This window comes from Aythya fuligula, chromosome 1, assembly GCF_009819795.1.
Source record: "Aythya fuligula isolate bAytFul2 chromosome 1, bAytFul2.pri, whole genome shotgun sequence".
Lineage (NCBI taxonomy): Eukaryota > Metazoa > Chordata > Aves > Anseriformes > Anatidae > Aythya > Aythya fuligula.
This window is the reverse complement of record NC_045559.1, coordinates 61,240,166-61,256,495: the sequence shown is the minus strand read 5'-3', so window position 1 is coordinate 61,256,495 and position 16,330 is coordinate 61,240,166. Positions and strand designations below refer to the sequence as shown.

General features: G+C 39.6%; 1 protein-coding gene across 2 annotated transcripts in view; it reads right to left on the bottom strand.

Moving 5' to 3' along the window:
- DGKI (diacylglycerol kinase iota) overlaps nucleotides 1-16,330 on the bottom strand; it is a 215,584-nt gene that overhangs the window by 38,342 nt on the left and 160,912 nt on the right. For both annotated transcript variants that reach the window (XM_032199161.1, XM_032199152.1), the window contains 4 exons: nucleotides 13,395-13,464; nucleotides 11,847-11,887; nucleotides 10,134-10,261; nucleotides 9,433-9,558 (listed from right to left, as the gene is read on the bottom strand). In XM_032199161.1, coding sequence (XP_032055052.1) covers nucleotides 9,433-9,558; nucleotides 10,134-10,261; nucleotides 11,847-11,887; nucleotides 13,395-13,464 — 365 coding nt within the window. The remainder of the gene's footprint in view (nucleotides 1-9,432; nucleotides 9,559-10,133; nucleotides 10,262-11,846; nucleotides 11,888-13,394; nucleotides 13,465-16,330) is intronic.

Sequence of the window (16,330 nt, the reverse complement as noted above, 5' to 3'; positions counted from 1 at the left end):
AGAAAAGAGAAAAAAAAAAGAAAAAGAAAAAAGAAAGAACTTTTCTACTTTGGCCTTGGCAGTCAGCCAGAGAGCAAAAACAGATTTATAGCTGTTATGGTAAACAATTTAAAACTAAGGCACCCAGCTATCTGTAGTCTGTCAACATCAATTTCATCCTTTAAACACACTCCAAAACTTCCATTCCACTTTGAAAACTCATTTCCCTTGCCTTATCTACTGGAAATATTTGGTAAGTGTTTTCAAGCTAGATGGCAGTTGACTTTCTCAACATCCAGTAGGTAGGTGCCTTTCTCAAGCACCTGCATATTCTGTTGCTTCAAGTCATATAAGAAGAAGAGAACTGGACTGCTTACATTTCTCTTTTGGAAAGTGGCTTGCCAGTCTAGAAGCAAGATCTCTCTAAGATGCCAATTTGTAGTCTCATGGTGCATAAGAACATTTTGCATGTTACTGTCTGCCAAAATAACATGTCAGCAGGGTGAATATCCTCAGCATCTCAGTTGAGATGCTACAAAATCCTTAAGAGCCCTCATTCTGAGGGCTCAGGGGCAGGTGGGTGGGAAAAGAGGAAGCTCAAATCCCACCCCATCCACTCTGGGGATCTATATCCTGAATAACAGAATTATTTGATAATAAGTACTGACGAGAGAAAAAAACATCCTACAGGATACAGTACAGGATGTACTCTATTTCTATCACATACTGAAGGGGCAGAAACACAAACCCACCACCTCAGATGTGCCTGCTGTTGTTAAAACCCCTTAGCAATTCAGCATCTCAACAGCATAGGCTGGAGACTTAATTCTGGAAGAAAAAATAAGAACTATTTGCATTGCACTCACATGCACAAATAAGGTCATACACATGCAAATCAAAATCAAATTCTAGTTTCTTCCTCTTCTAATTACACTCAACAAGAGCAGAAGCAAAAGACAATGTCTTAAAGCTCAGTAAAAAAAAGCTTAAAGCTCTGGGAAAGGGGTTGTCAGGATGATGTGTCTAGGTTGTGTAAGTACCAAATACTAATGACTATTGAAGACATTTTAGTAAGTAAAAAACATGTTTTTCTACACAGCACAAGTTCTCTGTATATAAAGCTAAACTTTGGCAGTAGTGACATCAAAATCTTATTAATTAATGGAAGTGGTGATTAAAGAAGGTCTTCCCTGGATTCAGTCACTTAACAGAGACAGTACAAGTTGCTAAAAGTTCATATTAACAGTTTTCAGAATCATCTCATTTTCACTGTTTGCAGAGTTCCCTCAGGTCTGGTGGGTGCAATAACTGTAGAGGTGTGGTTCATCCCCTGATACAGCAGGGAAGGTATGTGGTAACAAGTTCCCAGTCCTGTATCTGCATCTTCAGGTGTCAGAGCAAAATGCCATAATTTTCCCATGCCCAGAGCTGTCATTGAATTGGTAACATCATGGCCAAGGTCATGCAAAACCTCTTGAATCTTGAGTTGAAAATGACTGTTCTCGGGTTTAGCCTCACATGCGCAGTCTGTGTGTGATACAGCCAGGATACACCAAAAACATTTTGTGGGCCAGTCTTTGGAAAGAAGTATTTGGGTAATAATATTCCTCTCCATCCCCCATGATTTTAAGCATTGCTTTTCTCTCTAAACTGTGTTCTTTTCTTCTGCAGTTTGGTCAAGGTGTAGTTGACTGTATTCAGACATGTCTAGGAATCCGTCATCCTGGCTATGATAGGGATGAGTATCACTACAAGATACATTTCCCAGGGAAAGTGGACATGAATTAATTAACAAGGTTGGAGAGATTCAAGACTAACTTGTGAATTAAGATTTGTCTAGGTGTAAGTCTTATTTCCAGTTTCATGACATGCCATTTAAGAAATTCATCTATACCCTGTATATACAGCTGGATATGATCAAGCTTGTTGTACAAGCAGCACTTGAAGGAAAAGGAAAAATTTTTCTAGAAAAAATGTCAGAGCTGGACAATTAAGTTAGCTTCCAGATAGTAACAGATACCAGCAGCATCAGGTGTCATTAAAGAAACTTTTGAAATCCCACAGGCTACTAAGAAGCACAAGGCACTAAGCAAGATTTTTATTTGCTGTCAATCTGGAAGGAGTACGAATTTCACTGGGAAGTATTTCTATCCACAGTTCTACAGTCTCCAGATTGTTCTTATATACAATGACTGTACCACAAAATCAAAATAACTATCCTGTTTTTGAGAATCTCTTTACTGAACTGTCTATATTAAGAAAATAAGAGAATCAAGCTTTTCAGGCAGGGCTTGATCTTGAAGATATAGATGTCACAGAGAAAACACACTTCTTTTTGTAAGCCAAATTCAACCATTTTAAGTGTGTTGCTATTTGTCAGGATGAAAAAAAATAATATCTGTATAGCAAGAAATGAAGCTTGAAAACAAATTACTCAAGTAATGCCACAATTCTCTTGGATTTTCATTGTTACATAGTAAGTTTTTTTAAGGAATGTGAAAGGGCATGAATATTTCTTCTCAGAACCGCAGGCACCTATCATCAAGGTAGAATTCCAAAGGAAAGCAGTAACTGCTCCTTTTTTTTTCCAACTGAAAATCTCCAGAAACAATGAAGAAGGCCAAAATATTGAAGTATATGGAGAGAATAAATATTCACATCAGGAGCATAAAGTACTTGAAATTCACTATTCACCATGTCTGAGTGCAATAGCATAGAACAATTAAGAGGTGCCTTCTTTGTCAAGAAATGGGAACAATGGAAGATTTACAGGATCAACTATAAGATTTTAGCTACTGTGACTGCATTACACTGACAGTAGTGAGAGTTTTCAAAATACAGGACCAGACTCCACATTCAGATACATCAATTTTTACTGCTCAGTCTTACTGAGGAAACTTGCTTTCACTCAAACAATTTATTACCTATTTGCTACATTCTTATAATTACATGATTTTTTTTTTTTTTTTGCATTCTTCAAAGTACTTTCCTATTTAACCCACATGTACCTTTCCCTTAACCATTCTCAGCTTTCTATACAGCATTTTTCCTTTTCTTTTAGTCCTCATCTTTCTTTCGCTAACATCCTTCATTTTTAATATCACTATCCTAGCAAGAGATGGAGAGCTGATTTAAGCACACCTTTTTCATGTTCCATCTTAAGGTAATAAGAATGATGCCTTACAAGCTATTTGTAAAAGTATCTAGACAACAGAAGAAAAAGGAAATGGAGCTGAGTACAGACGCTGCATTTCATTATGTTCTAATTCTATTATAAGGACTACATGAGTGTACAGTGAAAGTGAGATATGATCTACACCATCACTCAAATAAGGCTTCACTAAAAGTAATCACTACTCATGTAGCCTCACCTGGGACTTTAAACAATAGAAGAGTCATTTGTTTAGTTGTACACAAATAGGTGGTTAAAACATACACATTTTACTCTTATGGCTTTAGCCTGTAAACTAAATCTGAACCAGAACACTAATTCACATTTTACTATCAAAACTCACCAGGACAGACTTATTGACTATTTAAGAGCTGATGCAGAGTTTTCCAGTGCAAGAGTTTTGGGGAAACACTGGAATTTTTCTGTCCTTCGCCAACCTTTAAACCTTTAAATGTTCACTATTACTAGGCAGCTCCTGCTCATTACATTCAAATGCAAGTGACCTCTTCATATTTTCCTAACTTTCACTAGATGAGCATTCCTTTTCCTTTCTGCATGCGACCTTGTATCCCAAATGCTCTTTTCACCTTGTACCACACCAAAATTTCTCTTAAAAACAAAACAACAACAAAACTTGTAATGTCTGTACAGTCACACTGATTTCCTGGGCAATGATCTGTTTCTTGTGGTTGAGTTAAAACACTTGGCATTTAGCCTTTTTCTTCTTTCCTCTCAGGAACTAGGTTATTATTGCCTCATAAAGCAGTGCTTGGGTGGTATTACTAGCTAATTAATGTCTATTTAGTGTAAAGAGCTTCCAGCCCCTTTAGCTGCTTTTTCTTTCTTTCTCTGACAGGGCCAGATGGCACTCTGGCCAACCTTCATCCACCCTTCACGAGCCATACACTCAATTCAGACAATGAATCTAGCAGCTTTGGAACTCATTCCCTTTACATGTGTTAGGTGGGCAGACGCTGGAAGAGTGGTTGTTATTGCTCCAAACAATGGGTAAATAAGTGACTTCACTTAAAAGACATAGGTTAAACATCTATGAAGCAATAGTCACCTTTTCATTTTTGTACGCCGTTGTGTTATTTGTTTTTATTTTCTATCTTTCATCATAAAACAGGGTGACAAACACATACCTACAAAAAGAAATACATGGTCAACAATGAATACTTGCAACAGCCTGTAAGGCATTGATCATGCCCACCTCACCATACCATTTGATCACAGAATAAATTAGGATGATGAATCCACTCATGTTCAAAGAAAGAGTCCAATTACATTCTTCTGTGAAGCCAGCCCAGAATACTTGTCTTTTTTCAAGATCAAGCACCAGTAATCCAAGTAACTGTCTTCCCATTGGTGTCGTATGCACCTTTCACACTGATTTGATGTTCCTATTAAGATATGATCCTCCCCAGCTCCAGATTACTGCATCAAGATGCTAATTTTCATGTCCTTTACACTCCACAAATTGGTCACACATCAAAGAGCCTTCAGAAAGGGTAAGGGAAGGAGGAACAAAATGTAAAATATCATTAACCAAATGCCATCTGAAAATTAATTAGCATGAGGCTCACCTGATTAAAAGTGTAAATAATTTTCTCTCAGAAAACCACTGCCTCAGAAACATTACAGACGAATTGTTTTTTACCCCAAAAGGTTGCGATCAGGAAAAATTCCAAATCTCACCATTATTTTTAGATAACATTCTCATCTCTACTTTCATTGAATTAAGTCATTTAAGGCATCTCTGTATTAGTAGATTTTGTCTTTTTATCTTCATTCCTCACTTCTCAGAAAGCATTATTACATCTTAGAGAGATTAAATATATATATAATAGTGCCAGAGACACTCCAAGCAGCCTGCAGCCATACTATGATCGGCTGTGGTCTAATCTGCTTTTAACATCTGAGGAGTATCACTACTGATTCATGTTTCAAAGACAAATGACTACTGAGAAAACAGCCCCAGCTGGTCAACTGACTGACGCGTTCTCTCACTGCAAATCCCATGTCACTTGCCCTAGTGACAGGATATAGGGTCTCACACTTTGAGCTGGAGGTGATGTGCAATATTTCAGGCCAAACATAAAACACTGGACAAAGATGACCTTCACAGGGTCCATGAGAACTCCATGGGTGGGAGGAGGTGTCTCCTTCATGCTCTGCCATATTCCTTTTTAGGGAACTGTACTCCAACTCATTAAGATCCTCTCTGCAAATTCTATTTGAAAAAAAAAATAAAAAAATCTGAAAGGACAAACCTCTGAGCTGCTTTCAGCTGCCAAAAATATAAAAGAACTTTCTAAGCTTTTGCTTTAAAATGACAGGTTATAAATGCTTGACTTTCCAACCTAAGTTTGGTTGGAAAGTCAAATGCTTAGTTGGAAAGTCAAATACTCAGAAGCTTGGAAATACCAGAGCTCGTGTTATCTGAACATCATGCTCCAGCCCTGTTGCACTCATACATTACAACAACCTTTAATTACATTGCCACGTGCTACTTTCTTCTATTGGACTCTTGCTTTGATGTTTAAAAAGACCTGCTTAATATCCTTTTGCATTCTGTATAAGCAGCGCACAGCCTCGAGGTTCATTTATCCCACACTACCAAAACTGTGCACAGAATGTAAAATGATTAATTTTCTCCTAAGCATCTCTGACAGAGTCTCCCCATAATATCCAAGTTTCTTGTGACTGTGAAATTTACCCTCGCTGTGTTCCTCTAAGGTGAGGTTGCAACATTATCTGTATTCCGCAGGTGGGAAAATGAGAGTCGGAAGAAAGAAGGCACAAACTTCCCATTAATTTTAGTAACACAACCTAAGGCACACAGGAAGCATATTACTCAGTTTCCAGTCCTTCACTCTGTTTCAAAGTCTCCTTGCAATGGCCTCCCAGCCTACTTCATAGCAGACATGCATAAAATGAGGAGCCTGTTGTTACTGGCCATTTGTGAAGTTTGTTTTTAATCTGCATCAGTCAGAAATTTTGTGGAGGAAACTGAGGAGAGAAACCAGTCCTCCAGAGTAGCTTTCAGCTGCCTTAAGTGTAATATCTTGCTTTCTCCACTGCAATCCTCTGCTTCATTTACAATACATCTTTCAGCTTTGCAGCAAATGAGGCAATGTCTAAACATACTTCAGAGCGTGCCCACCTGAATAACGAATAATCTGCATCAGCTCAGAACTCTAGATTCTGGAGAGAAACGGCCACCAGGTCCCTAGCCTGTCTCCTTCTCTTATCTATCCTCACCCCATGTTCTCCTCCTTTTTTTTTTTTTTTTTTTTTTTCTTTTTCTTTTTTCTTTTTATTTTTATTTCCCGTTGTGATTTCTTGTTCTTTGCTTTCTCTGCTTCTCTCCAACAGCCCCCTAAGCCTGCACAGCAGCCTGTCTCTTCTCATCTGTTACAGCCCAAAGTCCCTGCGGGCTGACATTTTCTCCTTCACTTCCTTTTCCTCCTGTTCCCTCTTCCTCTTCCCCAGATACCTGACTGTCCTCTGGGCTCCTCCATGGCTACTTCCCATCTCCTAATGCTGCTCCCCAAGTTGCTGCATACACTCATTTGTTTTTTTTTTCTACTCCTTCTTTTGTTTTTTTTTTTCGTCCTATTTTCCCTGCTCCTCCATACATCTTTACCAGCCTATCCCCATTTGACCAAGATTGTTCCTCCTGTTTTTTTCCTTCCTGCTGGAGATCAGCAGCACAGTGCCCCTCCTCAGCTTCTGTGAGCCTCCTGCAGCCAGGAGTAAGCACAGAGAGACCCCACTCAAAACCTCCCTGAGCATGTACAGACACAAATTTTTGAAAACACAGCTCCTGAATCTGAGGTCTCCAACAGGTATCAACAGCCTCAGGGCAAACTCAGGAGCACAAGACAGCAAAAGGCATTTCCTCAGTATAATGGGGATACTTTTAAATGTAAAGACTCAAAAACTTCAGTGCACTAACAGCACTAAAACTTCTCAGGAAACAATTTCTGGATTTATTTAATTTACAGAAAGTAATTTAAAGCAATACATTTTCCCCAAATCTTGTATTCAGAAACTACTGAATTTTGTTAAACTTTAAACTAGAAGAAAAAGAGAAAGATTCAAAGACTGAGTCTTACCAAAAAAAAAAAAAAAAAATCAGCCAAAACAATTACAGTTTAGAAAAGCTTTAAAGGAAACTATGCCTTACAGTAAACAGTGACGGGTACACTTTACTCTGGGCAATACTACTGTGCTGATAATTAATAAACCTACCAGATAAACATAATTGTTCCAGCTAAACAAACATTTCCAGTCACACTGGCGTAAATAAAATCATTCCTTTCATCAGTTAGAAGCAAGTCCACGTGTTGTCACCATCTCTCCACACTGCCTAGAAGTGTCTAAGCATCATTTTTCCCCCAGCTTGGTAAGACCCAAATTTCAGGCTGTCCATTCCTGTCTGATGAAAAGTGCACCTGAGTTCGCTATCCCTAGCACAAAAACAAGAACTGATCCAGAATTCCCCCAGAGTAATGGGGGAAAGCCTGGTGAGCATTTTCTGTCAGTGAAACTGCAGATTACCATTCCTTCCCACAAAAAATCCTCCTTTCAGCAGCATCCATTTTGCTGCGAAGTTTCTGGTTTGTAGCCGTGCAGCTACAAACTCCCACCCACACTGTATCTGCCCTGAAGCAGTACTCAGCAGGCACCATGCAGCCTCAGTTTGAGCACATCTGAGACAGAACACCTGGTTTCAAAAATCTAAAGTTGAAGGACCAAAAACCTGAGAAACACTTCTAAAATGGGCTAGAAGAATTAGAAACAAAGCAAACAGGATCACAGAGTCCATAGCCTATTTTTTGAACTTTAAAGCTTTTCCTCTCCTAGGACAATGCTTTTATTCCAACTGGAGTTTTTATAATTTATTATTCCTTAAGAAATATTTTTAAAACATACTAGTGTAGAAACTGATGCTCATTTTACTGAATCTTTGGTGAAGACACAATTTTGTATACCTTCTTAAAAGGACAAAGCTGCACATTTTATTTAAACATTTAATGACCTAAGATGTCATTACTTTAAAAGCTATTTTACAAACATCTTGCTCAAGAGCTTTCATCATGGTCATGGCAGCCAAAAGGGCCAACCATACACTGGTGTGCTTCAGGCACGGCATTGCTAGCCAGTTGAGGGAAGTGACTGGCCTGCTGCGCTCTGCCCTGGTGCAGCCTCATCTCAACTGCTGTGTGCAGTTTTGGGTGCCTCAATGTAAGAAGGAGATAAAACTATTAGCATCCAAAAGAGGGTTACAGAGATGGTGAAGGGTCTATGAGGAGTGGCTGAGGCCCCTTGGTTTGTTCAGCCCAGAGCACAGCAGGCTGAGGGGAGGCCTCATGGCAGCCTGCAGCTCCCTCACGAGGGGAGCGGAGGGGCAGGCGCTGAGCTCTGCTCTCTGGGGACAGTGACAGGACCCGAGGGAACGGCATGGAGCTGGGACAGGGGAGGGTCAGGCTGGGGGTTAGGGAAAGGTTCTACACCCAGAGGGTGGTCGGGCACTGCAACAGGCTCCCCGGGGCAGTGGTCATGGCACTGAGCCTGACAGAGTTCAAGGAGTGTTTGGAGAGACTCTCAGGCTTGATTTTTGGGTGGTCCTGTGTGGAGCCAGGAGCTGGACTCAATGATCCTTGTGGGCCCCTTCTAACTATGTATATTCTATGTTTATCAACAGCAAAACCACTGTTTAATCATAGAATCACAATGTCTGAGTTGGAAGGGACCCATAAGGATCATCGAGGCCAACTCCAGTCATCCTATACCTGCAATGATATCACTGGCTAAAGACAATATGAAAATTATTGCCTACAGCTTTGAAAGTAAGCAGTAATTGTAGAAGTTTCTGCTTTTGCATGTTGCATCAGAATTACCTTAAGGGTGAGTGCATCGGTCTTTTTCATTAACAATTGTTGTGAAGGTTCCTACTGGAACATCAGACATCCTAAAATAATGTATTTACTTTTGGAAATATGGATATACATTTTTAAGAGAGTGGAGTGACACGGAGGGGGGGAAATAAATAAATAAATAAAAAGTAACAATTAAACAAATAAAAATACCAAAGGCAAGAACATATAATAATGGAGAAAGAGGATGAAACAGAAGTGATTAAAAAAAGAGAAGAATTAGAATGACTTCTGTTATTTTGGCATGTCAGCACAACTCAATAGCTTAAAAAAGCCACTAGTCTGTGGTGATGGTGACAGTGTGTCATCAAGCAGAGAAATGCAGAGGGCTCTTACTGCAGCATATGGGTCTGGCTGGCGTCCTTTTGTTTGTCAGGTACCTCGTAGTGTGGGGAAATCTTGCTGAGGCCACTGTCACTCAGCATCCTCTTTCGAACTGCAGGGTTCCATCGATCTGATATTCTAGGGAGGGAAAAATGAAGAGAAAGGCATTCAACTCCAGAAATTACTTTGCATGCACCACTTTGAAGCTCTTTTATGTCTGTTTGTCCCCACGATTTTTCAGCCCACAGCAAGCTAGTTTAGCTAAATTCACTGTAAGTACAAGACTCTTCCTACAGAAGATAAGGAACATTTCTGGTCTGCCCAGAGGATGAGAAGAAAGAGACATTTCACCACCATTCTGAGGCTCAAAGGACTTCATGGACTTATATACTGGTATCAAAGCCTTGACCATGCAGAGAACAGCTTTGTAACTTGTTAGATACAGATTTATGCCAGGGGCAGATGGTCTGTGAGGGTGTGAGGACATTGAAAGGTGCTGAAGATACCTCTTTAGTCCTGCTGTTTGCTTCAGGATGTGTAATACAGTAGATTTTACTCTGCTGTCCTTCTGACATTACCATTGCTGCACCTGATCCTGTCCCCAAGTCCCCACCCTTTACCATAACACCCCCACCCTCTTCTGAAAAGGGGACCAGAAAAGGAATGCCCAACTCTAATGTGGCTGCTGAAGGCCAGATTCTAGCACCACTCACCCAGAGGCCTGCTCCACTACCAGATCAGGCATTCCGGGTGGCGTCCCCCCCTGCTGTGACATTACCAGCTCTGGGTCCAGAATAAAAATCTCGTCCTGCGAAATTTCCGTCACAAAGTGCAAATGTTCCTGTCGGAGTGATATAAGGAACAGATAACAAACCTGTGGCATCACTGGTCAAACAGAAAGCCCAAATGGCTACAGGAAACCTGGCAGTAGATCAGTCTGAAGAGCATTCATGTGACTCTGTGTGTGTATTTATTTAAGTGCATACATATACACACACAGTAATAGCAATGCTACTGTGGTTGTAAATAAGCAATTCTTAGATTTTAAACAAAACAAGATTCCCAACCAACAAGCTTCACATTCACAGCAACACTTAAAAGGCTGTTGCTCAGTGACTCAGGCCCTGTCAACGCCATTCAGCTGAAAACTGGACGTCTACCCAAAAAGCTGAGGTTTGCATTTCCAAATGAGGACCATCATCTAAGATCTGCCCTCAGCTGACATCTGACAGGATTTTTCATAGTTTGCAGGTATTTTCTCAACCCTCAATTGCTTGTATATTCTGTTTTTGCATCTCCATTACCAAAGCTCTCTTTCTCAATCCCTCTTTTCTGTTATTGACACAGAAGTCCCATTGTCTTTCAAAAACACTGAGTGTGAGTAGGCCTGTCTAAGTAGGTGGATGGACAGGAAACTTCCGACATTTTGTGCACAGGGACCATCACATAGCATTGGTCTTTTGCCCACAGAAACATAGGGCGATGAAGTAGGAGGGAAGGATGACAATTTGTACAGAGTCTGAATTAAAGAAATGCAGAATAAACCAAACAGAATGACACTGTCCAGTTTAACCTATAGCAGCATCTTCTTCATCTTTGCTTTACAAATGTTAAAGCACAACTTCATTAAAGCATGTATATGGCTGTGTGCAAAGGCCCTTGGTGGCTATATGCAGACACTGAACCTGGGACCTCTGAGCTAAAGTCACAGCTTCTTCTGCTTGAACTAAAACACCAGCTGCATATGTCCATGTAATTCAAAAACTGCTTACATAGTTCTTAGGGGGACCAGGTGCAAATGACCAATAGGTGAAGCAACAGTTTACACTTAATGCTGAGCCACTAATTGATCTGTTCTGGCTACAAACCAGGAACACCAAAAGCTCTGTAAAATTTTCAGTGTCTTTCAGAAAATAAATTCAGATTGGCAGATCTACACCACAGGTTTGAATCTAATGAAACTACATGCTGTTTTGGGTTTCCTTGGGAATATTTGATACAGCTCTGCTCATCATTCTCAACTTGTAACATCACATTAATTTCCACAGCTATTTCATGTCACGCAGAGGATCAGGTCTTCTGGTGACCAAAAACATCATTAGTGAAAAGATAAAATCAAATAAGCTAGTGTCACACAGATACCCTTAGAAAGACATGATAAGAATGACAAATATAGAAAATCTCGATTTGTATATCAGGTTGGCAGAAAAGCACACCATCAGCAGATATAAATCTTCAGTGAGCTCAGTGAAATGATGTGAATTATATCAACTAAAAAAAAGGCCCAGAGTTTTTTCTCTGATTTTCACAAGGCATCAGCAACATCCTAGAATACATGAAAGCAATGGCAGATAATTCATTTTAAGCTGCATGTGGCATAGCTTTAGAAAAAGATTTATAGAAACAGTAACCAAATAGAGATTTACCTGAGATCTGTCAATGCGGTAAAAACGATCAGCAGAAGTTGCTGCAAGGAAAACAAACAAGAAAGCAGCAGTGAAGCAAGTGGTCTGAGCAGGACTGCATGAACAAGATGGGCTGAACTGACATCAGCACCATGTAAAGACAATCTCTGTGTCAGTGAAGTGACATGGGTTTCATAAGAATATAATTTGATTCATTCATCATTTCCATATTTCTACCCCATTAAATGATGAATTTAAATGTTGGGCTTAACAAAACAAATATTCACTGAAAGTACTGACTTGAAATAAATAGTTAAAAATGCAAGAAAATTGGGTTTCAGGCATATAAGAAGACTTAATTACATTAAAATGTGTGACAGGAAGAGATGCATTCTTCCAATGACAGTAGAGCAAGCACATCGTAGAATTTATAGGTCTAATAGTATTAATTCAAATTTTGAATCCAAAAAAAATTGTAATGTGCTTGGAATCTCCTTGTAAATTAAATGCTCAAATATTCAGCCTGAATTACCAATACACTCAGGAAAATTTATTCTGCTCATGAACAGCACATGAAAATCACACACAGTGATTAGAGAGAATCACTAAATGAAGTCCTAATATGAATTTTGGCATTGCCAAATAATCTATTTTGATAAAACCAGAAGTATTTTATCTCCTACAATTCACTTCATCAGATGCATTTTGTTGTTGTTGTTTCTGCTTTGCATTTAGTTTGGCCAGTGAAATCACAGATTTGTTCATTCTAGGCTTTTGACACAGCAGTGCAGTAATATAGCATTGTAATTTTTGGCATTTCAAGGGAATATCAAATACCTAAAGACAAAAACTGAATGCATCTACCCAACCAGCTTTATCTGAAAACCAAACAGATCCTAAATGCATGTTTTATCAATTTCCCTCATGAGAGACAAGGAAAAGTGATTAGAAACCATCAGGGAGAAACTGGTTTTGTTTTGAACAATAAAAAATCAGTCACCACATGCTGAAGCTTCTGCAAAAGCAGATGCCATCCATTTTGGCTGCTAATTCTAGTGCTCTGGAACCTGATGTAAAGCCCAGTTAAACTGTCTGCTTTGGCAAAGTTTGGGTCAAATACAAGAGTTACATGAAGTGCACTCTTAACAGGGGAGGGCAACACTTTTCCATCACCTAAACGCTGCAGTACTTACACAGAAAAGGGAATGAAGAACATTGTCTTGCTGACAGCAGTGTGCTGCCACAACCACCTGCACTATGAGTCCAGATACTGCCACGTGATAAGGGCTGCATCACAGCATAGACGCTAATAACACAGATCCCAAACCACCCGTGGAAGAACATGACTCCTTGGGGCAACAATGCTACAGAAGACACTTTGATTGCTAAATGAAGGCCCTGTTTCATTTTTCAGAGGAGAAAGGGAGACACACAGCTCTCTTTTCAACTGCTCAGCATAGCAAGAAAGAAAGCTACCCCTTCATGGTGGTACTCTTAGATGCGTTATCCTCCACATCTGCATCAGAAGCAAGCACTATGCTAGGCACAACAGAAGGGAGATGCACTTACCATCTAGGAAGCACCATCTAGGAGAGAGCCTCTGAACAGAAAGGACTCTTGGGAAAGAGCTTTCTTGGTCCTGGATAGGGCAGGGAAATGACATAAAATAAAAAACAAATCTCTTAAAAGAACTATTTCCTAGTATCCACTTTTTTACTTTTCTCTGCTGATATCACACGATTTGCAATACCTGCATAACTCAAATTCCCTGGATATGTTCCACACTGACATCAAGGTTTTAATGTATTATAACAATTGTTATAATTAATGTAGATAATATAACGTATTATAATAATTGTTATAATTGTTAGAATTATATTTAATGTATTATAACCAATTTAATGTATTATAACAAGAGAGCAAACAATTTACTCTTTGTAAGTAAACTTCAACTACATCCTCAGCTATCTTCCCTTCAGCTCAGCAATATCAAAAAGTGTTGCATCAAAACTAGCTTTCTCAGTTGTCTACAGCTCCCTTTATTTGTAGGGACAGGAAAAGAGAGGGAGGTGAAAGAGAAGGTCAAAGATACACATCAGTAACAAACAACAGCTATGAGCTCTAATTACTATGCTTGTTTGATGTGTGCCTGTCATTTTCATTTATCCCAGAGCAGTGTTTTTATGCCCTTTCCCACCTCTGTCAATCTGCCACTCAAAGCAATTGCCCACTTTGCTTGTTCCTAGTATGTCCCAAATGCACATCAGGGTGAAAAAAAAAAAATAATGTTATTCTCTGCATCCAAAATACAGACAGTGTAGGCATGGGGACCACCATCAGCCAAGACAGCAGACATCCTGCATCAATATATTCCCATTCTGGCTAAAAAGACCTGCTCCTTGGGGGCCAAGGAACATTACTTCAAGAACCAAACCAAATGTCTGGGGAGGAACAAAGGACTTCAGACCGCCTGCCCTTTGCTTTCTCAGCTCTCACTGAGCTGGAGACAAAAGGGATCTCAGAATGAAGGTGGCCATGGCTCTGTGCCATGCTGCCAGTGGATGGCCAGCTAACTTCCTAAAGCCACTGAAACACAACATCAAAACACAGATTTGCACAAGACAAATCACAACAGCATGGATTGTGGACACCCACACACAATTTGCATAGAGGGAGATTCTTTCCTTGTTTATATCTTAGGCAATAAAATCAGCGCACCTTCAAATGATGTAAATTCAGGCACATACTGGCTCAAGATTAAAGTTTATTCCTCCTGAAGACAACAGACTATGGGCAGATATACCAGTGTGCAAGGCAAAAAAATGAAAAGTGGAAGCAATGGGGAGGAAAAGTGCCTTTAAGAAAAGTACCTTTAAGAAAAGCACTGTGCTTTGCACAGAAATCACAGGATGCAAATAATCCATGTATATTCATAACATAGAGAGGTGACCACAGACTAGGATACAATCTCACTAGGACTTGCCAGAATATCGTGAACAAGGTCACCACCTTTCCTGACTGCAGGATTCAGGACAAATGACTTCTGTTTTGGAGATTGTACAGCTATATTTAGTGAGTAGTCATTTAAAGGTCTAGCATCAGAAAGCAAAGGCTGGCTGAAGGAGGAAGTTCCAAAAACAGATTTCAAACAATCATGGGTTTTCAGCTAGCCTTCTAACAGGGCTATGAACATTTAACCACTAGCATAACGCAGAAATCCACACTACAGCTCATGCTTCAAAGTTACCACTCCAGTCTGAACTACAGCAGACTTTTAGAAAGGCATCCAGCCTAGGTGATAGACTCCAAGAGACAAAAAAAAAACACCAATCCCTCAGGCAGCTGGCATCATGTCCATGGTTTAAAGGAGGAAAGTGAGACTGCTTTGTATACAAGAGGGAAAGTGCAGAAACACCACAACAGAAATCGAAAGTTTATGCTACATCATGCACATCCAACACACCTGGAACATTCATACAGATTCTCAAAGGTTTGAATTATTTTATATATTTCACTCTGGTTATACTGCCTGCTGTCTATATCATCAAGAAACCCTAGAAGTATTAGCTATTTCTTGTCAATTTATCTTACATTTTGCAAATCTGACATATTCCTAATACATTTCTAATCCAAATTGCCATGCATGAGAAAAAGTTAAGAAAAAAATAAAGAATATGTCCACAGAAAAATGGCTGTTTCACTGGTTCTCTTCCCCAGACTGCCCACTCATGACTCAGTAAGACTGAGAGGAAGAAGCTAATTGCTTTCTTCAACCTGAGGAAAATCTCAGAGAATACTGAAGGAAGTTGTCATTTCCATTTGAGGGGATAAAAAGACTTCCAAACTGATTACAGAACAAATGGTGCCCTCATATGTCAAGAGACAGACCTCACTCTTTGATTTGCATAAAGGTATCTGACACATTTTCAGCTGAGAAAAAAAAAAAAAAAAGAGGTTGTGTTGACGTTGTATGGATACAAGCGAGTCTTTGGTATCCCTATATTCCCAGTCAGCAGAGTGTCTGCATGCACTAAGTGTTGTTTTCAGGCAGGTGTGATGACAATTAGCACTTTAAATTTTGATAGATACTCATTTCTCAGCCAGGTGAACTGATCTCAGTGCCTGGCATGATGCCACTGCAAAATGTTAACAATTTTATCTGGTATCATTACAGGTTTTGTATGATTCATATTATTAGCTTCTGCCACTGGGATTGACTGAAACTTCCTATTATTGCCTTTCCTTTCTGGTTATCCAGGACAGAAAAGCAAAGACAGCTCCAGACAGCTCATGTGGCTTCTTCTCAGTGCCCTAGACTTTGGAACTTGGCTATTGTCCTGGCAACAGATCTTGTCTGCAATGTTACAGCTTCTTACAGATTTTGCTCAAAACAAACAAACAAACAACAAACAAATAACAACAACAACAACAAAAACAAATCAGAAGAGATTCATGAATCTATATTATGAATCTGCATCTATAGCCACTCTGACAAAAATCAAACC